General features: G+C 46.8%; 12 protein-coding genes and 1 non-coding gene across 13 annotated transcripts; 7 read left to right on the forward strand and 6 right to left on the reverse strand.

Annotated features, from left to right (window-relative positions):
* Nucleotides 1-207: 207 nt before the first annotated feature.
* On the reverse strand, nucleotides 208-1,752 carry FMAN_10140 (uncharacterized protein; the record flags this gene model as incomplete). The annotated part of the gene is made up of 3 exons (XM_041820781.1): nucleotides 208-679; nucleotides 731-1,193; nucleotides 1,248-1,752. The coding sequence occupies 3 exons, from the start codon at nucleotides 1,750-1,752 to the stop codon at nucleotides 208-210; spliced, it is 1,440 nt and encodes a 479-aa protein (XP_041686627.1).
* A 1,344-nt stretch (nucleotides 1,753-3,096) lies between these two features.
* FMAN_10141 (uncharacterized protein) lies at nucleotides 3,097-3,477 on the forward strand (the record flags this gene model as incomplete). Its single annotated transcript, XM_041820782.1, has 1 exon — nucleotides 3,097-3,477. The coding sequence occupies one exon, from the start codon at nucleotides 3,097-3,099 to the stop codon at nucleotides 3,475-3,477; it is 381 nt and encodes a 126-aa protein (XP_041686628.1).
* A 697-nt stretch (nucleotides 3,478-4,174) lies between these two features.
* On the reverse strand, nucleotides 4,175-5,486 carry FMAN_10142 (uncharacterized protein; the record flags this gene model as incomplete). Its single annotated transcript, XM_041820783.1, has 4 exons — nucleotides 4,175-4,519; nucleotides 4,576-4,937; nucleotides 5,001-5,360; nucleotides 5,414-5,486. The coding sequence occupies 4 exons, from the start codon at nucleotides 5,484-5,486 to the stop codon at nucleotides 4,175-4,177; spliced, it is 1,140 nt and encodes a 379-aa protein (XP_041686629.1).
* A 640-nt stretch (nucleotides 5,487-6,126) lies between these two features.
* Nucleotides 6,127-7,577, reverse strand: FMAN_10143 (uncharacterized protein; the record flags this gene model as incomplete). The annotated part of the gene is made up of 4 exons (XM_041820784.1): nucleotides 6,127-6,445; nucleotides 6,494-6,719; nucleotides 6,768-7,083; nucleotides 7,134-7,577. 4 exons carry the CDS (start codon nucleotides 7,575-7,577, stop codon nucleotides 6,127-6,129), a joined length of 1,305 nt encoding a protein of 434 aa, XP_041686630.1.
* Nucleotides 7,578-10,819: 3,242 nt separating this feature from the next.
* Nucleotides 10,820-11,289, forward strand: FMAN_10144 (uncharacterized protein; the record flags this gene model as incomplete). Its single annotated transcript, XM_041820785.1, has 2 exons — nucleotides 10,820-11,154; nucleotides 11,202-11,289. The coding sequence occupies 2 exons, from the start codon at nucleotides 10,820-10,822 to the stop codon at nucleotides 11,287-11,289; spliced, it is 423 nt and encodes a 140-aa protein (XP_041686631.1).
* A 1,306-nt stretch (nucleotides 11,290-12,595) lies between these two features.
* On the reverse strand, nucleotides 12,596-13,498 carry FMAN_10145 (uncharacterized protein; the record flags this gene model as incomplete). Its single annotated transcript, XM_041820786.1, has 1 exon — nucleotides 12,596-13,498. The coding sequence occupies one exon, from the start codon at nucleotides 13,496-13,498 to the stop codon at nucleotides 12,596-12,598; it is 903 nt and encodes a 300-aa protein (XP_041686632.1).
* A 694-nt stretch (nucleotides 13,499-14,192) lies between these two features.
* FMAN_10146 (uncharacterized protein) lies at nucleotides 14,193-14,975 on the reverse strand (the record flags this gene model as incomplete). The annotated part of the gene is made up of 3 exons (XM_041820787.1): nucleotides 14,193-14,348; nucleotides 14,394-14,777; nucleotides 14,880-14,975. 3 exons carry the CDS (start codon nucleotides 14,973-14,975, stop codon nucleotides 14,193-14,195), a joined length of 636 nt encoding a protein of 211 aa, XP_041686633.1.
* Nucleotides 14,976-15,777: 802 nt separating this feature from the next.
* On the forward strand, nucleotides 15,778-15,859 carry tRNA. The gene is given in 2 exon segments: nucleotides 15,778-15,813; nucleotides 15,825-15,859. It is a non-coding gene; the product is annotated as a tRNA-Gly (tRNA).
* Nucleotides 15,860-16,790: 931 nt separating this feature from the next.
* Nucleotides 16,791-17,761, forward strand: FMAN_10147 (uncharacterized protein; the record flags this gene model as incomplete). The annotated part of the gene is made up of 3 exons (XM_041820788.1): nucleotides 16,791-17,094; nucleotides 17,144-17,205; nucleotides 17,258-17,761. The coding sequence occupies 3 exons, from the start codon at nucleotides 16,791-16,793 to the stop codon at nucleotides 17,759-17,761; spliced, it is 870 nt and encodes a 289-aa protein (XP_041686634.1).
* Nucleotides 17,762-18,789: 1,028 nt separating this feature from the next.
* On the forward strand, nucleotides 18,790-19,125 carry FMAN_10148 (uncharacterized protein; the record flags this gene model as incomplete). Its single annotated transcript, XM_041820790.1, has 1 exon — nucleotides 18,790-19,125. One exon carries the CDS (start codon nucleotides 18,790-18,792, stop codon nucleotides 19,123-19,125), a length of 336 nt encoding a protein of 111 aa, XP_041686635.1.
* Nucleotides 19,126-20,590: 1,465 nt separating this feature from the next.
* FMAN_10149 (uncharacterized protein) lies at nucleotides 20,591-22,730 on the forward strand (the record flags this gene model as incomplete). The annotated part of the gene is made up of 6 exons (XM_041820791.1): nucleotides 20,591-20,733; nucleotides 20,783-20,851; nucleotides 20,900-21,412; nucleotides 21,458-21,688; nucleotides 21,737-22,023; nucleotides 22,069-22,730. 6 exons carry the CDS (start codon nucleotides 20,591-20,593, stop codon nucleotides 22,728-22,730), a joined length of 1,905 nt encoding a protein of 634 aa, XP_041686636.1.
* Nucleotides 22,731-23,072: 342 nt separating this feature from the next.
* Nucleotides 23,073-23,701, forward strand: FMAN_10150 (uncharacterized protein; the record flags this gene model as incomplete). Its single annotated transcript, XM_041820792.1, has 3 exons — nucleotides 23,073-23,142; nucleotides 23,193-23,579; nucleotides 23,625-23,701. 3 exons carry the CDS (start codon nucleotides 23,073-23,075, stop codon nucleotides 23,699-23,701), a joined length of 534 nt encoding a protein of 177 aa, XP_041686637.1.
* Nucleotides 23,702-23,845: 144 nt separating this feature from the next.
* On the reverse strand, nucleotides 23,846-24,782 carry FMAN_10151 (uncharacterized protein; the record flags this gene model as incomplete). Its single annotated transcript, XM_041820793.1, has 2 exons — nucleotides 23,846-24,602; nucleotides 24,649-24,782. 2 exons carry the CDS (start codon nucleotides 24,780-24,782, stop codon nucleotides 23,846-23,848), a joined length of 891 nt encoding a protein of 296 aa, XP_041686638.1.
* Nucleotides 24,783-25,085: the final 303 nt, after the last annotated feature.

Here is a 25,085-nt window from a genome sequence, read left to right on the forward strand (position 1 = left end):
TTATTTGAGCTCTTACAGTCGAGATTCTCACAGCGAAGAAAGCACCCATTGCTGATACTAGACCCAGGCTTCTGAGACAGCCTCTGTTGTCCAACTATGTGATCAACTTTTAGAATGAGGCCATCACCAGATATCGAGCTCAGAGCTTGTAATTATACCACAAATAAATGAATGCGCTACATGAGATCTCCAAATCTACTGCTTCACTTAACTGACAGTCCACTTCCTCTCCCATCCAGGGAAGAACGGATTCTCCGCCAATGTAGTAACCTCCCAATCCTTAGGGATCAACCCGTTCTCAACCTGCTCCCTCTCCCATTTTCTCAGCGTCGGCTTCGTAACATGCTCAACATGCCATGTCCCCTTGTACTTCATAATATTCTCCTTCCCCTCATTCAGCACCTTCAGGACCAGAGAGGGAACGTACGGCTCATCTCTAAACTCAGTCATTGGCGTGAATAAGGCCTTGAAGTTGAAGACGATAGCGCCCGAGAGAGGTAAGCGACGTAGAGTCTGCCAGTCAACTCGAAGAGAAATGTCTTTCTCGGTAAGAGACGGATTTTGAACTTCTCGAGTCTTGAACTCGGGGTCTTCTGAGGGGATGAAGAGTGGCTGACCGACTTCGAGACCCCAGGATCCACGCTGGATGGGACTGTTGGTAGGCATTTTAGTGAAGAATCTGTCATTCCATCAGCAACGTATTTATATGGCAGGGTCCAAGTTGACATACCGGTCCATGCTAAACTCCATCTTTTCCTTGTAATCAGGCACTGGGGCGTGTATCTCGGGCAATCCCAGTCCAATCTTCTCACTCAGCTTCCACCCAACAGAGGAACAAATCACACCAGCTCTGAAGCAATACCGTCCTGTCGCAGGATCTCTCAATGTGAGTGCGAAATCCTCAGGGACGTGATTGAGAAGGAAGAGCAGAGGCTCGGTCTGATCAAGATCTTCCTTGACTGCCAGAATGTGATTGACAAAGACTTTGCCGTGGAGTTCGAATGCTTGAGGATATCTCGCGCAGAGAAACTGAATGACCATCTCCATGAGCTCTTTACATGCTAACTCAGAGCCGGGTAAGGCCTGGAGGACATCTTTGCCGTGCTTTGCGTAGAGGGTTTGTCGCTGGGCGACGCGTTCGCGATATGTGTTCTCTATCTCTAGCCAGAAGTCTGGGTCCATCTTCTTCAATGCTTTAAGATTGTTAGCCATTCATCGCTGTATTGAGGCGATGGGGTGGCACTTACACATGGTCTGGTGATAGGCCCACCGGAATGGGCGATATGGTCTCGGCATTGCCTTGTCGACATTGAAGCTCTTGAGTGGTTCTGGTAGAGGAACACCAGACAGTTTTGCATAATCGGGAAAGTCTCCAAGTCGTCGGATCTCTCCAACGCTGAAGCTGGTGAAGTTGAAGGTGCTGGGAGTGGCATGACGATAGTCCTCGTCCAACCTCAGAAGAGGCTTTGATGCCACACAAAGGTCAACATCGCCAGAGCCAAAGTCAGGCGATATATCAGGCAAAGCGTGTCTTTGCGATGGAGGATAGACAGTAGTATAGTCCACTGGGGCAGTCTTCTTTACAGGTTCTGGCGGGGGAGATGATGAATACGCATATCGATTGAGAGCCTTTCGCTTGTACACAAGAGCATGAGCCACAAGACCCAAACACACACAAGCAGTGGCACAAAACGATACAACAAGTACAGTATGAACTGTATAAGGATGAAGACTCTCCGAAAAGACAAGCATGATGAAAGCAGTATCCTTCACAGACAAACAAACAAAGGTATAGAGTAATTAATTACAGAGTCATGATCATCTACACAGCAGCCTTCTTTTTCTTTATGCCATACCTTGCTTCTACGTCAAGCATATCGTCAAGATAAACGCCAGCGAAACCCAAATCTGGTTACATTTCGAGGACCGCCTGCGGGTTAACATAACCCTTTTGGGATGGTCGAATGAGAGAGTCGAAACGCGGGGTACAGTAGCGTTATCGCGGGAGAGGGTGACGTAGATAGTCCCGAGATAGGGGACGTATCTATGGCACGGATGGGGAAATGCTTTACGGTTGTGGTGGGTGGGGTTGTGATTCTTATCGTGGTGTTGTTGATGTTGATGTTGGTCAGATGATGGCTTTGTATGCTTCTGTAGATGGTCAAACACCCCGACACCTGCACTGGATATGCATGTCCAGGTCACTTGTGCAGTTCCGCATCGTATGTCCTATAATTCCATAGCGGAAAGTGTTTTGGTGTTAGTCTGACCTTGTGACTGGGCAAGTGTTGGCTAGCTTTTCATATCCATCCCTTATCAGATATTGACACCAATCAGTAGTAGATTTGCATATAGGCTACCCAGTCCTCCATAAAGGGTGATTTATTCTTAGCTCGAGCTAGAATGATGATCAGCCAGTAAAATCAACTGAGTGTATAGTTGTCATGTCTACAGGTCCAAGAATGGAAGCGTCTGGGCCTTTAAGTTGATGGAATATTCTACTCAACCCAACTTGCATAGAGCACTCTAACCGTCTCATGATTCATAAGAAATATCGGTCACTGTGGTTTCTTCCCGTCTAAAATCCGCGGCATTGTTGTACCATTGTCTTTGAGGGGCTTTCTGCAGCATAGCACAATGGTCAATGACTTACATATCTATATTGACAATTCACTCACCATAACCGATTCAGCTACTCGATAAGACAGAAGAATATAGATAAATATAAGTTTGAAATAACTCAAGAATTGAATTATTTTACTTGTTACAGTCCTTCATAGAATGAATAAATATAAACAGCTGTTATAGTATACCATCGAAGACCCACCAACAGTTATCCAGCGCATATTAAACCATTGGTTTCTATAAACAATTAACATCAGAAGCTGTTACCCTTGGTTTTATTTGACAGCTCAAAACAGCAGTTTAGCTTACCGTCACACATATCGGAGATACAGCTAATACACCGTGACGGGGATAGTGCTTATGTCCGCACGTCATGGAGTGATATAGGGTTCTGACATTCATATCAAATCTTACGTGTTCCTCAACCTCATCTTCCCTCCTACAACATCACAAACTCCAGAAATCTTCATTATGTGGGACACTTTCTTGTACCGCGGCGCCATCGTCATCTCCGCCATCCCAGGCCTCATCGGCATCAACTCAATGTTCCGACCAGAAGCCACCCTCAAGATCGTCAAATTCCCCATTCCGGCCGATCCTCAGAGCCGAAAGACCTGCCTATCCCTCGCACGTCTGCAAGGCGCACGAAACATCGTCATCTCTTACCTCTTCATCAACAACGCCTTGACCGGAGACAAGAAGCTCATGGGCATGGGACTGCTTGGGGCCCTTTTCATGCTGACCACTGATGGGTTCGTGAGCAAGTCGCTTATTGGGGGGAATGAGTGGTTTCATTGGGGATATATTCCCGTTTTTGTTGCTTTTATTGGTGGCTTGCTGTACTCGGAGTGAGGAATTGTTGGTGTATGGTTAGCAGTGGCCGATGGCGAACTTCTAGCCTTGCCATCCATATTCGAAGAAGCGGTCCATGTCTCAGTTGAAGATGATATTTCTCTTCTCGCCTTATCTTGTTGACGCAGCTTGAACAGAGGAGACTGAGTTGAGACTGTCAAGGACACTTTGGCTATATTGGTCATTGAAATAAAACTTTTGGTATCTGGCACTTGATGATTTATCTATAGCCCAGACACTTCTGCTTAGCTCAGTCAGGTGATTCAATCTATAAACTCGTCCATATTTGTTCTTTGAAGTTGAGCAATTCAGTTGCTAATAGCGGTTTCATATCAACTCTGGGGACCCTTTATAATGGACTGATCTTTGATAAAATTGTATCTCACAATAAGGACTACTTCTAGTCGGAAGGCTGTAGATAATTGGATTCGATTCCAGTATACTATCGTAAAGAAAGTTTATTCCTGACCAGAATATCCTCATTAGACCACTACTTACGACGTCAACAGACCACAGAGGCTTGACCATTTGATCAATCGCGAAGACCTGCCATGATATCAACTGTTGGAAGAAAGCACAAAACCCCTTTATTGCACTTAGATGACTGCCCTCTCGAAACTCCACCATGGTATTTCAGTACCATGACTCTATAACCATGTACATGAGAAAGAGAACGACGTTGCAGCTGCTTCTAGCTTCAAGATTGAATCTCTACCAATAATAGCTCCAAATCGAAGAATTCCTCCTCATCCTCCGATGATAAACCTTCTGAAGACGGCAACGGCAACTCCAGAGATGGGCTCAAGTACACTGGCGTCAAGTCAAGTTCTGAGGCAAGTGTCTTATCCAGACAGACTGTCGTCCACCATAGTCGAAGCATGTGCTCTTTGGTGATTTGATGGCTTTCACTGTCTTGCCGGTCCGAAATCCTGGGTTTGTATGTTTCTGGGTCGTCAAGTTGAAGTAGTCTTGCCAATGCTATGCTCTGGCTTATGTAGATAATAGCCGACTTTGGACGATTTGTAAAATGGCAGTAATAAGCCTATGCAACGGTCAGCTACTTCTCATGCCTCCTCTGGAACAGAAGCTTTAGCTTACCATGAGATTTAATGTTTCAAGGTCCTCCAATGTTAAAGTCTCTGAGATGGTTAATAAAGACACAGCTTGTCCAAAAAGATCCAATGGAGCTGAAGGTTGATTGAAATCCCATGGGTCATTAGTCTCTTCGGACTCTTGCTTTGGTTCACCCTCCAGAGCTTGACCCAGAGCCAAAACAAGGGACAGTTGGCAGAACCAATTTCTGTCGTCGACGTGGCTTGTAGGCTGGGAGTATGTCTGCCGTATCCGATCTCTGAATCGTTGTCGGAGAAACCAATGATATTCGCCGTTTGCTCCTTCAAAGATACGTAGAAGATGCATAGCTTGCTTTTCTGTCGGAAGCTTTACTAAAATCTGAGGTCCTAAAAGAATGATTTGGATCAGTTTAGCTTCTGTTTTGGTGTCTTTTCATCTGTTCCACTCACCTCCAGCCTCGGATTTCAGACGAAAAGGAAGTAGTTCACCGGCTTCACCCACTTGCAGTGGCTGGCATGATTCTGTCTGTATATATGGGTGTAGTAAGGCAGAAATGTCTGTCAACTTCTGTATAAAGACTTCTGCTGGACATGAATCTTTTAAGTGGCTCGTGTCACTCGGAGGAGACAGTTGGCTTGCATCGAAAAGTGTCGTTGAATCGTCTGTTGCAGTCAAGAAGCTGAACTGACTATTGATATTGGCTTTTTCCTCGACATCACGAAGATAACTCTCTGGCACCGTGATGAATTTGTCTTTCTTTGGATATACGCATTCTCTATTTCGTTGAATGCACCGGTGACATGGAATATCTACATACGATCAACAATAGCCTTGAATGGACTAATTGAAATGAAATACGCACCTCCGCTGCATTTTAGCTTTTGAGAATGGCACGCCGTGCAGGCCACGAGCTTGCGACCCTGGAATTTGCCCATGTTTGCTTAGTGCGGTGTGATAAGTACCGAGACGCTGGATAATGACGAGTCACAAATGTGATACTCCACTAGGAAATCTTGAAGTTTCACAGCAGAGCCACTAAACAATGATATAATTAATAAACAAATCGGTGTTTACTCAGAGGAATAAAAAGCAAAACTGAGACTATTCGCCGCTTTATACGAAAAACAACTCAATGACTAGCAAATGACCAATGGGTCAAGATTAGTACCCTATAGGTACTCAACTACTGAAAGGCCCAACTCTGACGCCGCAGTGATACCGACGGGCGGGCATTCACGGCATTGGACTGCATTCTCGTCCGTCTAAAACGGGAAATAAACTTCCAGTCCTTCAATTAATAACTCAAACATCGCCACGGAGAAGATGAAGCGAGAAAACAGAGCCGCCAGAGAAAACAACGCTAAATCTCAAGATAGTTCAAACCTTAGCGTTCCCACGTAGATCCATACGAGCGGATCTCCCTCACTAACTGACTAACTAACTAAGTAGCTAGTGCATTGTCATGTGACGATTTCTATTCCCTGTCTAGGCCTACATTGGCGGATCTATTTTGATGAAAGATTTCCAGTCGTGAGATGTGAGTAAACTAAAATATCTACTACATCTACACCCCCCCTAGAGACGACTACGGCTCCACGTCCAAGGCAGCTTTCCCTCCGCTGGAGCGTTTCTCCCCTTCCAGCCCGTCAACTCGTTCAAGTCTCTCCGGGGAAAGGGATGAGGATCTTGGAAATCATCGGGCTTCTTTCCGAATTTCCAGCTCCAGAGATTCTTGAGGCCCGAATCGAGAGAATCCTCCAAGAGGTCGACTACGTACTTTCCAATGATTGGGAGAAACTTGAAGCCGTGGTTTGAACCGGCTGTTGCTATGTAGAGGTTCTTTGTGTCGGGATAAGGGCAGATGCGGAAGTTGAGGTCTGAGGCCATGCCGTCCCTGGTAGAGGTGTTAGGTATAAGTGGTTTGATAAGGAGGACTACTTACCAGCATTGACGGGTGTGGACAAAGGGTCGATCTGCCAGCTCAGGGATCATTTCTCGAACAAACTTTCGAATCTCGACTTCAAGCTCCTTGGGGCATCCATCGAAAGGATAGTCACCCACTGAATGCAAGACTGAGGCGCCAGAGTGCACATGGTTGAAATAGTTGGTCACAAGCCGAACACTGCATAGCTTAATGAGGCCATTCTCATCAGGAGGAAATATGATGCCTATCCACTATCAGCACACCAATCATCTCAAGTTTCAGTGCCACATACCCTGCTCAAAGTCGTCGATGATGGGAATGTCCTTGTACTTCTCAATCTCATGTGGCTCCAGCTTCATCACACAGATTACCGAAGTCTCCGCTCTGACATCAGTTCTCGCTCCCTCGACAAGAGCCGGGAGACCTGCTCCAGCTGCAACAATGACCTTATCGGCGCGATGAATCTCCCCGTTAGCGGCAACTGCACCCTTGCAGGTTCCGTCCTCGTATAGGAGCTCCTTGATCTGGCCTGCATGACCGGTGATGTACTTTGCGCCATTCTTCTCTGCAGCTTTGGCCATGCGGAGAAGGGCTTGGCCCGAGGGGACCTAGAGCAAGTCAGTGACGAGAATCGATAGATATGGAGCGTTGATGTTACCCAACCAGCCTGAGGGCTGTAGAGATTAGTCCAGCCCGGAAACTCCCCAGTCAGAGCAGGCCACTTCTCTCTGATCCTCTCAACATCCAGATACTCCACTCCCTGCCTCCCCTTCTTCTCGGCCAAATCCTTAGCGTTCTCCAACCACTGATTCGTCTCCTCATGACCCCCCATGATCCATCCCGACTCGCGATACAGACCCTTGAAGAGAGAGTCTGGATCTTTCCACACGCCAAGGGTCTCGAGGCCGAGCTGGGCGTAGTACGGGTTGGGATAGTCTGCACGGATAACCTTGTTCAGGTCAGTGCCGGCCGAGTCGCGAGACGGGGCCTCGAAACGATCGACCACTGTGACGTTGGTGTAGCCGCGTTGGATGAGATGGTATGCGGTGGAGGTTCCAAAGACACCTCCTCCGATGATGAGAACAGATGGTTTGCTACTCATGGTGAGGCGACTTGAAGAATAGATGATGTGAGATTCTAGTTGATGATGTCTTTTTAGTTGTCTTCTACGAGACACAGCTGAATATTTATAGCCTTGAGCTGCGAGGCTGCGATGATTTGCTTGACCTTTAGCGAGTTTCCATGATTTCCTATCAATCCCGTCTGATAGCCTAAGTAAGGGGAAGAAAAAAGTCTCTGGTCTTGTTTTCTCATTCCTCCGCACTCCCCCGCAAACAATAAAGTTTGCGGTATCTCCAAACTGCACCCCCAAGAGATAACATTATGTAGGTACCTACCTACACTCTCAGCCTTAGCGTACCGCCAATTATTAGGTCATCGGACCACCGAGCGCTAGACGCCGAGGTCCAGAATGATCATCTCTTTGACGTACGTCGGGTCGGGTGTTGCTCGAAAAAGAAGAACCCCACCGACATGGATCTCCGGCACAGGCTGCATTAGTGGCCGAAGTGACACTAACTTACACGCATTAGTTTAATTTGCAGGGAGTGGAGGGTTGCGATGATGGAAGTGTCTTTGGTGGTGTTGTGTATGATTCGCAAGGAATACTTTATGAGCTTAGTGGTCTTGACCAGGGGGGGTTTTGGGGCCAAGATGATGCGGTAAATGGTTGGCGATTGTCTCGGTTGTTGAGATTGAGTAGATGTCATCTCTTTTCCGGGGACAAGAGAGTGGAGGGGACAGTCTATGATTGGCTGATTGGCTGATTGTCATGATGTTTCCTCTGTTGCGCGATATCAGATGAAAAGATATCACATTCGGTCAGATCTTGTGGCGAATTTGAGATGCAGGGTCTTTTCTTGCAGCCAATTGCTTTCGTCATTGGGGAGGGCTTGTTCACAAGACTAAGAGGAAATACATCAAGGTTCATAGACAACAAAGAGAAGTTGCTGAGAAAACATCTGCTTATGCTCAAGTTGTTGGACAACAGCGGCTACAAACACGAGATGGGATTGCTCACAAACAGTCTGAGATGACCTAATGTAAGCACCGCTTGGCAAACCGATATCTAACCGCCCGAGCTGTCAGAACCGGGACTAAACATCCGCTGTCAGTTGTTGTCTCTTCAGCCTCCCCTCCCCTCCCACGAAGAAAAGTGACCTGTCCTATTCCCAACAGCCGCGTTCCAGACTCCCCCCCTCAAAACAACGTGGCAACCGGGAGTCACCAGGTACAAGATGACGTAGCAAAAAGCACGTTTAACCGTGGATTATCGTAGCATGCGTCAGAAAATCTGATCCGACTTTTTTCTTTTTGCAAGGGTAGGCTATCACGAGTCCCCGCCCTCACATCTCACCGGAGTGGAAACACGGTCTGTACGACCCCAAGGCCCAGAGCAAGGTTGATTTGTTATGTGCCGAAATCGTGTAGGTGTTTGTTGATCCCTAAGCAAGATTGACGTTTTGTATGCTGGATAGGGTCGTGTTTTGGGAGAGAACCCTTGCTTGGGAGGATGGAATGACTCTTGAAACTTGGCGGAGAGTGTGCTGACGGCTTGAGACATGATTCGTGAAATCACATTTTATGGGTGATAATCACGTTTTCTATTCGGTGGCAGAGGATGGAAGTGATTGAGATAACTATTAATTGTGATGCCTAATGATAGTGGTTCGCAGAGGACAACGGGGAGACAACACCCCTGAAGTCAAGCACTGACTGACATGCCCTACAGGCTAACTACAGGCTACAGGCTACCTTAGTACACCACAAACATTCTGAAACCGTAACTGACATTTAGGATCTGCACGACATGCAATTAATTTGCTTCTCCCGCGACGCTTTCATCAGAAATCAACCTTCGATAACGATTCCATTTCTCCTCGTATCGCCCTCCCTGTCAGTGTCAGTGTCAAGCCTGTCCTGCCCTGCCCTGTCCTGTCAGTGTCATCTCTTTACTTTTTTTCTGTCCCTCTGTAGGTGTGGATGCACAGGGACCCAAGCCTGTCCATTCGGCGTATTTTCCCCCTCTCTCAATGGATACCGAACCATTGTTTCGGGTGCATTAGCGCCAATGTCTCTCTATTCTATCCCGCCCTCTCCCTTTATTCACCGCATATTTTAATTTGCTTTCCTTTGTGTAACCCCAACCTCGACTTGACTTTCCCGTAGCCCGGATACCTCTGCCGGTAAAACATATCTGTCAGATCATTTTTTTTTCCTCCTAGCCCTTCTTTTTGTTTCGGACTTGGCCGATGCGGGAAGAGACAAGATGGATGGGGGGAAAGAGTTTCACTGCGCGTATTATGTACTGTCTTTCCACTCTTCTCTCCTCGGTCAACTATCTTGGCGATATCTACAGATCCATTACAGACTAGGCCGATGGCTCTATCGCGGGGAAGAGGGGCCAATAGGTAGCTCCGAATACTCGGGATTAAACAATCGCTCACTGATGTCATTGTCAACATGCAATGCCAGATTAAACATGTCAGTTTCTTTCTACCCTCTCTCTCGCTGTCCGCTTTCTCTTGGCGATGTCTCAGACGAGTCAAAATGCCACTTTCAAGTCCCGGCTTATTTCCTTTTTTCACAGAGGGTACAGGTGGGCTAGACCTGGGCTGGCCTGTTTCTCATCCTTCACGGTTCACTTCACTTCACACCCCCCGGAACCACTGCCGATCCCGCCACTGAGAGAAGAGAAAAGAGACAACACCATCTCATCCATGGATCGCTAACATGGTCCCTCCCCCCAAAAGCGCTTCTAGAAGAACTAGCACTCCCTCTAAATAAGTAAACTTTAGTGGGCTCTGTTCTCTACTCTGATTCTAACTTTACACTGAGCTCCGTAGAGAGCGCTAAGTTAAACAAGAGTCTGTTGCAGTGTTGGCCTTGTTGTCTCTTCCCTCGCATCATCTCATCATTTACTTGCTTCTTTTGTGCTGCGCCGTATTTTCCCCTTTTGTGTGGCTCCACCCGCTGAGACGCACCCACGCACCCACGCAGGCAGCACAAAGGCTGGCTCTGCTCACTCTCTTTTTTTTTGGGGGGCGTTTCGCCCTTTCACAATTTCACATTCCATTTTAGAGACAATTTTCAGCTCGGATCATATCATATTTCCCTTCCCCCCCCGTCCATGTATATTTCCGTTTGTGCCAGTGTCTTATACTCGAGCCGCGCGTAAAACACTCTCACTTTGCACTTTCATCACACCTCGCCTGTCACTTTCACTGTCACTGTATCTTTATATCTCACACGACCACTTTGTTTAATTCTTTGATCGTTACTCCAATGAATACTCCAAACAGAGCTGCCGTTGTACATCCGCAATACGACGCCCAGTCTACTCAGCAGTTACTCGCTCTTGTTCAACATCTTCAGGTTACATCGAGGACTATGGCCAAGCAAACACCCGCATCCGACCAGAAGAACAGTACCATCGTCACCGATATTGGCGATTATCTCATCCAGGCTGCGCAGGCATGGGCACAGATGACAGATGCTCTGGTGGAAAGCCGGCAGGTTCAGCAAGCAGTGGTTGATGCGCATGAACAAGCCATGGTCAACAATCATCTATCCGATCTTTCTACTGTCGTCTCTATGGATGTCGATCTCACAAAGCTCTCGTATGTCAGCACGGCTGAGGCCTATGACGTGACTGACGAATCAATAGCAAAATCCGCGATTTAACAGCGCAATTCTCACGAGATGTGAATCAAGTTTGGCAGAATGATGCGCCGTGTCCAGGGAAATCACCGTGACATTTCAATTTCGAGTAGAGGTTCTTGGGATGGGTTCACTGGGTTATTTCATAGGCGTTTCTGGAATGATATCCGCATCTTGGTTGGAAGATTACTGCGTTATTTCATTCATCACTTGGTCACTAAAATTGCATAATCTGTTTTCTCTCCTCCACGAACATCGTTTTACTGTGTACCTCCTGATACGACCTCTGCTGCTGTGGCGTCTGTGGTAGTAAAGTGGCTTGGCTTCCATATCTGGATACAATCGTTATCTCGACATGGACAATGCTCAACCAAAGGATGCATGAAAATTTGCTCTGTGGATCAAGTGGCTTGAATCTATCCATAATATATGAAACTGCCAACGTATTCATTGACCTCACCCAACCAACAAATTCGTGGCATGACTTTCTGTCGGTGAGCCTCCTGACTCAAAGCTTGGAAGAGAGGCATATCATGACTCATGACCTTGTGAGATGAGGCGTAGCCGTGTGTAAGAATGTTTTCATTATTCGTCATCCGCCAGTTCTGTAACAAAGAAACAAAGATGATATCTCCGCTCAGCTCAACTCAGCTCAGCCTTATCACTCCATTTTGGCGTGTCACATTTATTTATGTTTGTATTACCCAACCTTCGGCATTTGGATTGGAAGGGGGCCTGAAATACTTTTTTGAGGCCACCACCCATGAATACCCGCTGCAGGGTCTTGCAGCCTCTAATGCATTATGCACAAACCTGGTACTGGCACTGGCTCTGACACTTCAGCCTTTGCTTGCTGCCTTATGCCCTGATCGAGCAGTCTGATAACCTGGTCCTTGGCCAGATTAAACCCCGCATAAAAATCTGCAGCGTGAACCATGGAAAATGTTTCTTGGGGCTTTGAAAATGCACGCGACATTTTCAACCACTGCATTCGCCTATCAGCTGAGTTGCCCGACCAACTTGGCCGTTGCTCATGACTTGGATCATTATGTGTCCTTCCTATAGTAGAAGGTCTAAAAGATATTACTAATTTCAGATTAACTCAAGGTGGCATTACAGATTATCATTGGTAGAAGGCAGACTTTAGCTCATTCACCGAGCAGATATTTGCATAGCACGATGTTCAAAACAGTGATGAGACTCAATGCCACAAATGATATTTAGGGAAATTTTGGATCAGTTCATATATTCAAAAAGGATTGAAGAAGGCACAGAGCAGATAAGCGAATTCCCTGTCTTGCCAAGTAAGTTCCATCACCACTCTGATCATCATCAAGTCCTCTACCAAGCCAACTCCGGACTCCGAACGAAACCAAAGCCGGATCCTTTCCAACTCCTGCCTTACTCCGAGACCTTGTTCTCTGTAAGACCAACTGCGTCAGAGCTGGCCTCAGTGGTACCATCGTTAACCTTACTGGCCTCGGTATCAGACCTGGGAAGACCAGCTTCCGCAAGGTTGACATTAACAAAGTTAGGTCGATTGGTCTTGGTCTCTTCAGTTCCGGCCCCAACAGGTTCAGCTTCAAGCTCAGGCACTTTAGTAACAGACTTGGTTGCATCGAGCTCATCTGTGATAGGCTCTGGGCCAGTAGACTTAGTAACACTAGTTTCATCAGCTACAGGCTTTTTGGTAGTGAGCCTAGTAGCTTCAAGCTCAGCTATGACAAATTCATCAAGAGCTGGCTCATTTGTGATTGGCTCAACGACAACAGGTTTGGGAGTAACAGGCTTATCAGTAAGAGGCTGTTCGGTGATGGAGTCCTTGGAAGTAGTCTCAGCTATGACAGATGGACCAGCAACGGGTTCGTCTGAAATAGTCTTGGTGGTAGTAGACTCTGCAGTACCAGGCCTCATAGTATCAGGCTTAGCAGTACTAGGCCTAGTAGTAGTAGCAGGCTCAGAAATGGCAGGCGAAGATGGACGAGGCGTAGGAGGGCACGGTACAAGAGATCTGGACTTTTGCAGGTCAAAACCAAAGTCATCTCGTCCATGTACTTCGTCCAACACGTCAGGGTGCTCAAATTCATCAGGATGAATGAGGTTCATAGGGCCACCTGGATATGCCGGTGGCACGGAACATTCAGAGTAGTCAGAAATGTTCTCACTACTGCTCCCTGTTCGCTGGTCATGCCTGGTGCCGTAGGGGTGATTGGACCCTCGAGCATTCTCAGGCTTGCGACGACTGCAGCAGCAACAGCATGTCAAGACCTTGGCGATGAAGAAGAGAGGGCGAAAATCAGGCATGTTTGCGGCTGTGCTTGGGAGTATTTGAGTGGGAATGTGTGTTCAAGGGTGGGCTTTGTGTGATTGTGTTGATTGTTGTTTTTGGGTAAATGGGGTGAGTTTGAGGTGGTTGAGATAGTTGGTTGAGGGATGAGAAATCTACCTGGTTACTACGGAATACGAGAGGTTTATATAGAGGGGGGAAATTGTTGATCGTTGTCGTTTGAGACGGTCGTTCAGTGTTTGCTGATAGTTGTTTTCGGAACACTGATTAAGAGTCCGTTGGGGGACTGAACATGTAGCAAAGAGACGAACAATAACCAACAATAACACAACAATAGTGTATATTCGATACATTCAACAAATCGTTGCTTAGAACAATATTTGAACTAAGGATCTGCTGTACGTGTGCTTTTCGCCCTTTTGGAACGCAAAATCAAACGAACCCCAATTTCGCTCGTAGGTGTCGAATTCTTATGGGCATAGTTGATTCAACCGTTCGTTTTGGAGACCACCGCTACGTAATGTACTTTTTTCAGATTTATTCCGATTGAGCGCTGTAACAGAATAACTGGCTGTGGACGTGGCAATCTTTACCAAACGAATTCAGCCAGTAAAGGCTTTCCCTCGGTGGCACATGAAAAATACAAAGCCTGCCAATCTTGGCCTTCGCTTAGCACTAAATAACGAAAGTTGATAAAACATTGCAAACGATCTATACTCGTGAAGCCACTAGACTCATGTAGATTCCCCATAGAAGACCAATGAAGCTCAAAAACACGATTCGTCGATGAACAGGGATGAAAGTGAAGCTGATGATGGATGCAACAGGCCAAATCTTGTAGCCAGCCACAATGATGGGAACAGTTTCCTACAAGATATTAGAGTAGTCCGCTGATAGAGATTAGTCACTTACTGTCTTGATGTTGCTCCAGATTTGAGAGCCGCCTTGACCTTTGAGCAAGCCCATGATGATCAGAAACGCAATCGTGTTCATAATAGCTCCCGCACTGATGCAGTCGACGAACCACTTGGTAAAAGTGTTGCGCATGCTAAACTGAGGCTCCCTATCCTTGTTGATCTGCGCCATGCGCTCCTCGTAGCCCTCTTTGAGCTCGGGTGCATCTTCGGTAGGCTGCATCTCAAGATCATTCAAACGCCCAAGCTGGGGTCCTCTAGCAGCAGGATAGGCGGGAAATGTTCGCTCCAGATACCCTTGCCAGTGATAGTTTGGGGGAGCGGTCATCAATGTGAGGGAGACAAAGCGCAGAAGCTGGACGATGTCTAGTGAGACCGGACGCTGCGGAAATTAGCCAGTGGACTTTATGATAGCACCGATCCAAAATTTGAGGTTCTTGATTCAGAAAGGTGACATGAAGGGTGCTCATTTTGTTAAACTCACACTCTGTTGACGAGCCTCAATGATCTGGGCAAGGATATTAGAGATGGTCGACAGGCCCGCAGCCTGGAGTGTAGCGGCAACGATCGGAGACGGCATTTTGGCGAAGAAATGAGAAAAGAGTGACTTATTGAGTGAATATCAAGATGCAGAGAATCAATTGCGTGTAAATTATTGATGTTGATCTTTCATGTCAGCTTCAGACTGATGAGAATCTTGAGGTGAGGTGGAGAGCCTCGTCTCACGTGCGGGCGTTGGAGCTCGGGATAAGTAAGATCCGCGAAATGCAACCCCTTTTTCTTCCTCGTATCAACTGCCGGGCTTTGAGACATTTGCAGTCGTCGTCGAGATGAATCATCAAATGAATTGGCGTTGGTGTTTGTAATTTTGGCGTGAATAATGAGGCCGAAGTGAATTATCAAGATTATGAATTCTCTAGTTAGGCCTGCATAATATTAAAGCGGAGCTTGAAATATTGCAAAACGATCCATTGACGATCTTGTAGGATATTGACTACACTCTTTCAGACCAGTCATTGAGTTCTTTCGTTGATATCTCCAGCTGGACAAGTCAAAAGTGAGTAAATCAGTGAAAGCAACATATTCTTCTTGGCAACTCTTCTATCCTCATCTTTCAGCTACCAAGTACCAACCAATCTTCAGACTTGAAAAGAGAGAATGATGTGAGGACATCGGAATCTGAAATAAAAGTCAGAAGGAATTTGGTCATGAAACAGTGTGTACGTTAGAGAAGTATTGTCTTCTTCAAAAGACGATGGCCGTTCAAACATCAACTAGGCTATACTTCCCAACCTGGACAGACTAATGAATGACTCGTATAATCTCCATTTCGGAACCGACGACCACAGCTCATCCAATTGGGTTCTCAACCGCCTCTATCAGCGTAATTGGTTTAGTGGTAAAATTCTCCGTTGCCATTCGAGCAGCGTCGGGGAGCCCTGGGTTCGATTCCCAGATTACGCATTGAAACCGATGGTTGAGACGGGATGATTCTTTTGCTGTTTTTTCTTTTTGAAATGGTCGAGATTTGAAGGTTGAGGCATCTGTACAATCGAGTGAAGCAATCGTGGAGTTGTGAATGTAGAGGTTAGAGCCAGGTGCCAACACAGAAGGCGCGACTTCCTTCTATGTACATATCAGCTTCGAGTCTCCACTTTGATTCGTTACCTAGGAGTTGTATAATATTGAGCATCGGTATATATAAATTTAAACGGATTTACCGGTATAACAAAAATGACTTTGCTGGCCTGGGCCATAAGTGCAAACCGGTCCAAGAGCCGGCCTCGTATCTGATGTTTCGTATGACTGCATCGTGGCCAACATGCTAAGCTGATGTGCACCGTTGGACACTATGTTGGGAAGAATGGCGTGCTGTCGTATAAGCGGAATCCTACATGCGGACGTCCACAGTCTCTGGCCTATTAACAATGAAAGTCTGACTCGTAAGTTTCACAACCAGCTGCAGCAAGATGGCTCGAAACTTTGCTCTGAAAATCATAGCCAATGAGCTGCGGCGGGTAGACTATAAACAGCATAAGGTTTCACGGGCAACTCTCTTCGGTCCCTCAACGGCCGTCTCAGATTTACACGGCATTGACACTGCCTCATTACAGGGACATTTATGAGAAATGATCATCTCTTAAGATAGAACAGCACCTCATGGCCTCACACAGTGATCTTTTAGGAAGCCCGGTGAGAACTTTATATCTTTGTGCGGGTGCAATGCATTGACTTTGGTTCTATAAAGTTAACCCTCTGCTGATAGTTTTTGTTCCATGTTAAGTTCATCACACCTCTACCACAAAACTCAGATAAATTTTCAGTTATATATAGGTCTATATCTAGTAATTTCTTATCAGTGTACTATTTCCTCCATTCTATCCTCACAGGCAACATGCATTTCTTCCAAAAGCTTCCCCTTCTGCTCCTCCCAGCAGCAGCCCTGGCTGGAGTTATCCCCTATGAAATCAGGAAAGGCTTCGCAAATCCTAAAACAGGGCCACATTCAAAGAATATTACAGAAATTCACGCTGAGGAAGAGAATAGCTTCTTGAGTTTCAAAGGCACGCCACCTGGCAAAGCTGTTCAAGACGGTGTCAAGCTTCGGATTCTTTCTGTTGGCGATTCTATCACCGTAGGCTTTGGGAAAGGAACGGATGGAAATGGATACCGGAAGATATTAAAACATGATCTAAGAGGTAAGAGTATATCATTTTGCTCAAGGGACCTGGCTAACATTATCTCGAGGGAATGTGGTCGTTTGGGCTGGCACTGAGAAGACAACGGGAGATATGAAAGACGGTCACTTTGTAAGTTCCTCAAAAGTCCACAAATCGAGGCATTAATCTAACTTAGCCACAGGCAGCTTGGTCCGGAAAAACCGTCCAGTACATCGACGACCACATTGATCCATCCCTTGAACAACGCCCCAACCTCATCCTTATCCACGCCGGAACAAACGACATGAAGAGTAATCGTCACATTTCCACAGACGGAAACCACCCTCAAGAAACCACCAACCGCCTTAAGTCATTGATCGAAAAGATGATGTCCAAATGTCCTGACGCTACTATTATCATCGGCATGATCATCGATGTTTGCGACAACGAGTGGTATCATTCTCAGAGAGAGAGGACAAAGATCTACCGTGATCATATTGCTAAATTGGCAGCTGAGCTCAGAGCGAATAGGTCTCATGTACTTGCTGCTGATTTTGGGCCTTTTGATGATACGCTTTTGAGTGATTGCGTTCATCCGACACAGAAGGGGTATGAGATTCTAGGGCACTGGTGGTATGATTTTATTCATCAGATTCCTGAGGGTTGGATCAAGGATCCTGTTGGACCTGATCCTATTCGAGATTAGAAAGATCTGTGTGGAGTAGGCCAGCAAGATTCAGGAATAGGAATTTTGATAGTTCGTCTGATCATGTTACTCCTCCAATATGATATAGTGAATGAGGCTTCTATTCTGGCTACTGTTATCCAAAGAATTGGCTCAAGTGTGTCTGATTATTTCATTACAGTTGGCACATTTCTCTGCCATCAGTGCTGGCTCCCGACAATATAGTAGATAAGTGAAAGAGTAGCGCGAAACCACTACCCAAGGCTTGGCAGCTATCCCTGATTTCCTTTACCATTTGTCTCAATTCCACGTCAGCTAATAGATCTGGAGATTTCGGATTTATTGTTGATCGATTTTTTTGGTGACCCAGAAGGAAGGTTGGAAGATATGGGGGACATCGCTAACGCTTAGGACGGGAAAAGTAACATAAAAATTGATGAGCGTGGCATTCGACGCTTTTGGGCCAATTTCGAATGATCGGTTGATTGGCTTGTATCACTTCCCGTCGCGGATCATTTCAATGTTCTTGTTTATCAGCCAATGACCGATGTTCTTTGCAAGTGCAACGCTGAACGTGAATAGACCAGGCGCCATTGACACAGGTTCTGGGCCGCCCAAGTTTGTGTTCGGATGATGAACAATGCACAGACAGAGTCATTGATACCTAACATTCTACGCTTTTCGTTTCCGTATCATCTATTCACGTATCCGTTCACAGATACCAGATGTGAATGATTCTGATACACGTATGAATTTCACATGATCGCGTGTCGGCATTATCTTCTCTGTGTCTGTTCATCAGACCGGACGAGGTGAATTATACAGCACATCAGATCAAACTGGGAACAGCTTCATCTCAGCTGAACAACTATATACACTTCGTAGCACTCACCTCATCTTAATAACCTATATATACAGTCGGCCCTTCGCCTTCATCCTTCTCAATCATCAACCTGCTCACCGCACTTCTACCAACGCACTTATCACAACAATCACCATTCTTCACACTTCACAATCCACAATCCACACACACACCACCCACCATCAAGATGTCTTCTCAGAACACCAACACCGCTGATATCAAAGAGTCTGCTGGTTCTCGCCGCCGTAGCTCTGCCACCATGGGCAACTTTGCTAACGAGCCAGTCGATCGCAGCGCTGAGACTGCGGTTTCTCGAAAGCAGAAGCGGGCCAACCGCCGAAGCACTCTCCGAATGCAGTCGGAGGTGGCCCCTTTCCTCGGAATGGACCTAGATGACGAGGAGAACGAGGACAAGGAGAGCAAGAAGGCTGATAAGAAGAAGGAAAAGGAGAACGAGCAGAAGAAAGATGAGGAGAATGAACAGAAGGACGATGAAGAGAATGAGGCTGAGAAGGAGAAGTAAGTTCCCCTTGCCCGGGCTAGACTTGTAGAATCCAGGATTCTAACAGTTTAGCTGTCCCCCCATCCCCTTACAAAACTAACAAATACAAAAAAAAAGATTAAAACAGAAAAGCACAAAAAAAGACGACGGTAGTGGGTTGCAGCCAGGAGTTTACAGGACACCACCAGCCGGGGAATCAGAGTTTCCTGGCGATGAAGCAGAAGAAACAGGGAGTTGGTGGAAGAGGAAGATACTAGGTATCTCAGTGCGGAATTGGAGATTATCCTAATCTGCCTGGATAGCCAGGTTTTCCACTGTAAGTCATGGATATTTGGACAGTCTTTGGATCTGGGTTTGCTTTGTTCGCGTTAGTAGGTCTTGTACTGATAGGTTAGTAGGGAATTGATTTGACTTCCCTAATTTGTTCTTTGTTCTTGCGAATGTGATATCATGACTGTGACTTGATCCTATGTCAAATGATGTTCGTTTGGGACAGTGAATCACTGAGTAGTGAGTACTAACCAATCTTCATTCGCCATGATGCAGCCACTCTGTCTCATTATTTTGTTTACTCACACAGAATAGGAGCGATTAATGCCCAACAGTAACCACCAATCAGTTGAGAGGATGGGACTTTGTGATAGAGATGCATAAGTTCACTAGCTACTGTAAGACGGCTCAAGTTTTGGCCGTTCTGACATACCTTGCCCACTGCAGATCACAGATGAATTACTGACAGGAACTCCGGTTAAGATATGAATTAGCGGCTTGTTTCTATGATATTGGCCGAATGTTCTACAAGGTACTCATCATTGGGACTTGTACTTAAATAACCACGATCTAGATTATGCCGGATCATGTTGGACAGGTCAATCAAGATCGGGGTCATCAAAGTTTCAAATAAAACGCCTTGGATGTATCTTTGAGCCCGAATCAGATAAAAATAATTATTGGGGACACTCAACTTCGATGTAAGCACTACCTACGGCGGATGCAAGAAACATCGGGATCTTCGTTTCTTCAACTCCGAGCACTTGTACTCGGCCGTGCAACGGTTTTATGGATATATTTTGCCGCGCTTGAATTAATATACATGATACTGAGGGCTTCGTAGACTTGTAGTCAGACTGATTCCACTGCCATCATTATTGTGAGTCTGGTTTGTTGCTCTGATGCAATGTCCATGGGATATGTCTGACGATCTGTCGTCAACCGGCCCATCGGCCCTTAAAAAGCCCCCGGTCCCCGATCTCCTTTCCCAAAAAGGCACTAAATCCCCCTGGAGCAGCCATACGCGTATGACCGGGCGTTATAAAAGCCCCCGAAACCCGGGATTAACGGCCGATTAACCATCATTACCTCCGGCGCATCAGTAAATCACACTGAACCTCAACTCGTGCCATTCAATTTACCTTTTTCATCTTTTTCGTTTCCGTTTATTACCTTTTGGCATCCTTGAATGAATTCTTCAAAGTAACAGTTAGTCATGGATGAATGCCTCATCAGTCAGGATCAGGACCGCCAGGATGTGGCGCAGAAGACGAGGGCCTGTACGAATTGCGCGAGGTTGAAGATGAAGTGTCAGTGGCCTAGTTCCGGTTCTGGCCGTGTAGAAAAGACGTGTTCAAGGTATGATATAGCATGTTTGATGTGGAATGTTGGCTAATTGTTGGTGTAGATGTTTGAGGATGAAGCTTGATTGTCAGGTACCGGAAATTACACAGCGACGAAAACGCGGCAAGTCAACGTAAGTCAAGTCCTTCACTCACACATAAATATTGACTGACTTTTATAGACGAGTCGCTCAATTAGAGAAGAAGATCGACGGCATCGTCTCTCTCCTCTCCGCAAACCAGCGCAAAGGCCTCTCCCCTCTAACGCCAGAAAGTCCCCAAGAAGTCCAATCCCACGCTCCATGTCAACCTCACACCAAAGAAAACCCCTTCACTACAAATCACGACATGATCAACCAAATCCCCGACGACAGCGTCCGCTTCAGCACAGACGTTGAGCTATTTCCTGGCTTTCGCGTCTCGCAGCAAGAAGCCTCTGACCGTCTTGATGTATACCGCAGAGACTACGTGCCACATTTTCCCTTCGTTCCTGTACCGAGCTCAATGTGTGCTTCGGAACTGTATGTTGAGTCGAGAGTTATGTTCTGGACGATATTAGCGGTTGTTTCACCGCTGAATGATAAAGTGCAGATGGAGTTCAAGGCGTGGTTTAGGAGATATCTCGCTGAGCATCTTGTTGTGAGGCAGGAGAAGTCTAATGACATATTGCAAGCGATGCTGGTCTATCTAGCTTGGTGAGTCTCCCTTCAGAGGACTGAAGAGTAAGGCTAACTTATTAGGAACGACTTTCACTTTTATGGAGAGCTTCAAGTCACAAACATTATACAAATGGCTATTGGTCTAGTCATTGATCTACGGCTTGACAAGCACGCTGGACAGTTTCTGGGAGGACCAAAGACGCTGCTTGGCGATGCATGGACGTCAATGAGCAAACAGCCGCTCAAGATGAAGGTTCATCAGACAGCAGCCGAGAAACGCGCTGTTCTGGGCGTATACCACATCACAAATCTGTAGGCCAACATGTCCTCTAATTACTAAAGCGTAGCTAACAAGACCAGACTAAGCCCGTACTTCAGAAAGAGTACCATCTTCCACTGGAGCACACACCTCGCTTCCTGCTGCGAAAACCTCACCGAAGCACGAGAGTTTGAGTCAGATATATATCTTGTCTCTCTCGTTCGGATGCAGCACTTGGCCGATCGGGGATTCAGCGTCATACCATCCACTGATCCATTTGATCCAACACCCCCGACCTTTCATGCCGTAACCGCCATGGCTCTCGATACTGTCCATCGTGAATTGGAGAACTACTTTAAAGTACAGCCCGAAATCGTGAAGCAGATACGTACGTGTCCCAACTAAATCGCTGCGCCAAAACTAACTGTCACAGCTGGCTTCAGAGCCCACTACAACTCCATCCTCGTCCGTCTCTACGAGCCAATCCTCACCATGAAACCCTCAAGTCTCGTATCCTCCGACACAGCCCTAACCGAACCCTTTCTCCGCACCGAATACCTCTGGAAATGCCTCGAAGCCATCCAAAACACCCTCGAAAACCACGTCACACTGCCCCCCGAAAAGATCTCCATCCTACCCGTGACGGTTTCCTGCGTCCTCGCCTTCGTAACAGTCACAGCCTCACGCTTGATCATGGCCGAGAACTCTACAGACTGGGATGTAAAAGCCGCTCGTCGACGCCTTCAATTCCAGGATATTCTCCAGCGATTGAGCGATCAGTTTGCGCAGGCTGACGAAGAGGCGCAAAGACTGAATCGGAGACGCAGGGTCATGGAGGATGGGAGCAGTGTGTTTCTCAAGTCGTCCTTCAAGATCAGATGGATTCGACAGTGGTATTTGTCAAAGATCCCGGAGGACGAACAGCTGTTGTTGGTGCCGCAGCCGCAGACTGCGATAGAGAGCTCGAGTGTGTTGCAGAGCAATCCGGACTGGGCGACCAATCTCCAGTTTGACGACGAGTTTTGGGCGGAATTGTTGAACGGGCTTGACATGGAGGCTTTTGATAAGTCTCTTGCTACTGTTGCAGCTCAATAGCGCGATTGACGCTGCGTGTATTAGTATTTGATGATACCTGAAAACACTTACATATTGCAATGATACCCAAAGTAATGATCAATACCAACTGCCGTTCAAAGTCTGTTTAATACCCATGCCCGTGTTATACTGTTCATTGGTGACGGCACCTTCGGCCGGATGTGCCCGGACGAAACAAGGGTCCAGCGCCGAATTATGTTTCATTTCCCAGCCAAGCTCCCTCTTCAAACATTCTTGCACCAAAAGCCAGAAGCCGTTGACACACAAAAAAACAGTATAAAATCGTCTCAATTACCATCTTATATTGTATTATTTATTGCTTGACTCGTTATCATTTGCAAAATGGCACAAAAAGCAGCTCGCGACTGGGTCTATCTAGTCATAATCTCACTCCAACTCATCGGCATGATCTGTCCGTACCGCATCCTCACCTCAACCAAGACTCTCACTAACAATCCCCAGGTCTCGAATTCACTGAATTCTACCCTGATTCAATCTATTCTGCACCCAATGCCCCTCTCCGCTTCCTAGCCAACGTCAAAGAACAGTATCTCTCCTTCTCAGGAGACCCCTTCTTCGGAGACAAGTTCCACGGTGCCTGGTTCCGTAGCACGTTCTTCATCGAGATCTTTGTCCAGTTTCCTCTGGCCATTTATATCGTGCGGAACCTCGCTGCTAAGAAGCCTTCATCTGGACCTGTTGAGCTTGCTGGTTTGGCGTATGGTTGCTTGACGGCCATGAGCTCTGTGGCTTGTGTTGCTGAGCTGTTGGAGATGGGGCCTGAGTTGGTGAGCGAGGACCATAAGAGGAATTTGGTCTGGGGGACGTATTTCCCCTATGCGCTTATTCGTAAGTTCCCGTCTGTTTGTTGGGATGTTTACTAATGAGATCAAGCTGGTGCTATGGCTGTTGATATGTACACACGACTGTTGCGCCGGGTGAGCACTGATATCAAGCCCAAGACACAGTAGAGAACACAACCACAAAACAGCGCTTGTATGACGGATAGTCGGTGTGGACTGTTGCCTCCGGCTTTTCACATTACTGTTCTACATTGCAGAAATCCCATATCCATCCCTGACTCCATAAATGCACTGTACATAAAAACCTGGACCTCAGTCCATTCTCTTATTCTGCTTCGAGTATCCCCATCCATTGCCCATAGTGTTCACTCCATATCCCAACGGCGTCGCACCCCCAAGAGCTCGTCCCTTGAGTCTTCTAGGCAGAATCACACCAAGAGTGTACATAGTAGCACACAACACACCAGCGCCAAAGGACACGAGACTGTAGAACACAGTGCTCGCGTAGATATGACCGCCTAGGCCCTGCCATTCTACCTTTCCTTCTGTCTTGGGCAGTGCCGGTGTAGGGAACCATCTCACGGAGAGGCTCAGCGGCAATGGATCGCCAATGACCAATTTTCGTGTATGTGAGCCCTGTAAATGATGCAGTGGACTGGTGCTATACGCAATCGCTGAATCCAAAACACCACTGTCATGAACATGAGTATGGTGCTTCGGTGTACTATGTAGCAACACATTCATATGCGTGCTGATATGTATATGGCTAAGTTGTAATGTGCCCGCGAGCGCGAAAACAACAGGGACGTATTCGCGCTCGGGTACCTTCTCGCCAACGACTTCGACTTCGGCCGCTGGACGCGCAGGGATACGACATGATAGAGGCGCATCGGAGTGGATGTAGAATTCGAGGAGGTGGAAGAAAGGGTCGTCGATCATGGCTATCGTGCAGTTCACTTCGCCTTCTGTGCCGTAGTTGAATTCAAGAGAGCGGCCGGTCTCGTTGCAGATGGGGAAAGGCTTCCACTCGATTTCGTGCTTTTCGTTTTCGACATGTTCGCCAGTTTCTCTGCGCCGTGTTAGAGATGCAGCTGTAATTGGGTGGTAGTACGTACGAGTTACGGTTCATGCATTCTACGGGAATGGGAGCGCCGTAGTGATATGAGGGAAGACCATCTTCTGGGTTTGCTGTGACGAGGGGCGTTAATGCGCCCAGGGCGACGACGGCCCAAGCGATGGGAGCGATCATGATAGCGGTGTGATTCGAGGGCGCAAAGAAGCGATTAATGAGAAACCGCCCTCGTTTATTCGGCGACTTGAAGCGTCTATATTAAGGATCAAGATCATAACATTGCGATCAAGAAAGTCTGTTTGGCAAACTGTGGAGGGTTGAGTTGAAGCTGGTTGAAGCTAACTATGTGGAGATAAGATGCCACCCTGGACTCGACTCGACAGTGTATCACGTGTCACTTCATTCCAGCGCCAAGAAAGGGAAGCATTTACGATGAACTTTATTAAATACTTTACATGCTTTGATATTGAATTAGAGTCA

Source organism: Fusarium mangiferae (genome assembly GCF_900044065.1).
Source record: "Fusarium mangiferae strain MRC7560 genome assembly, contig: FMAN_scaffold011, whole genome shotgun sequence".
In the NCBI taxonomy this organism is placed as follows: domain Eukaryota; kingdom Fungi; phylum Ascomycota; class Sordariomycetes; order Hypocreales; family Nectriaceae; genus Fusarium; species Fusarium mangiferae.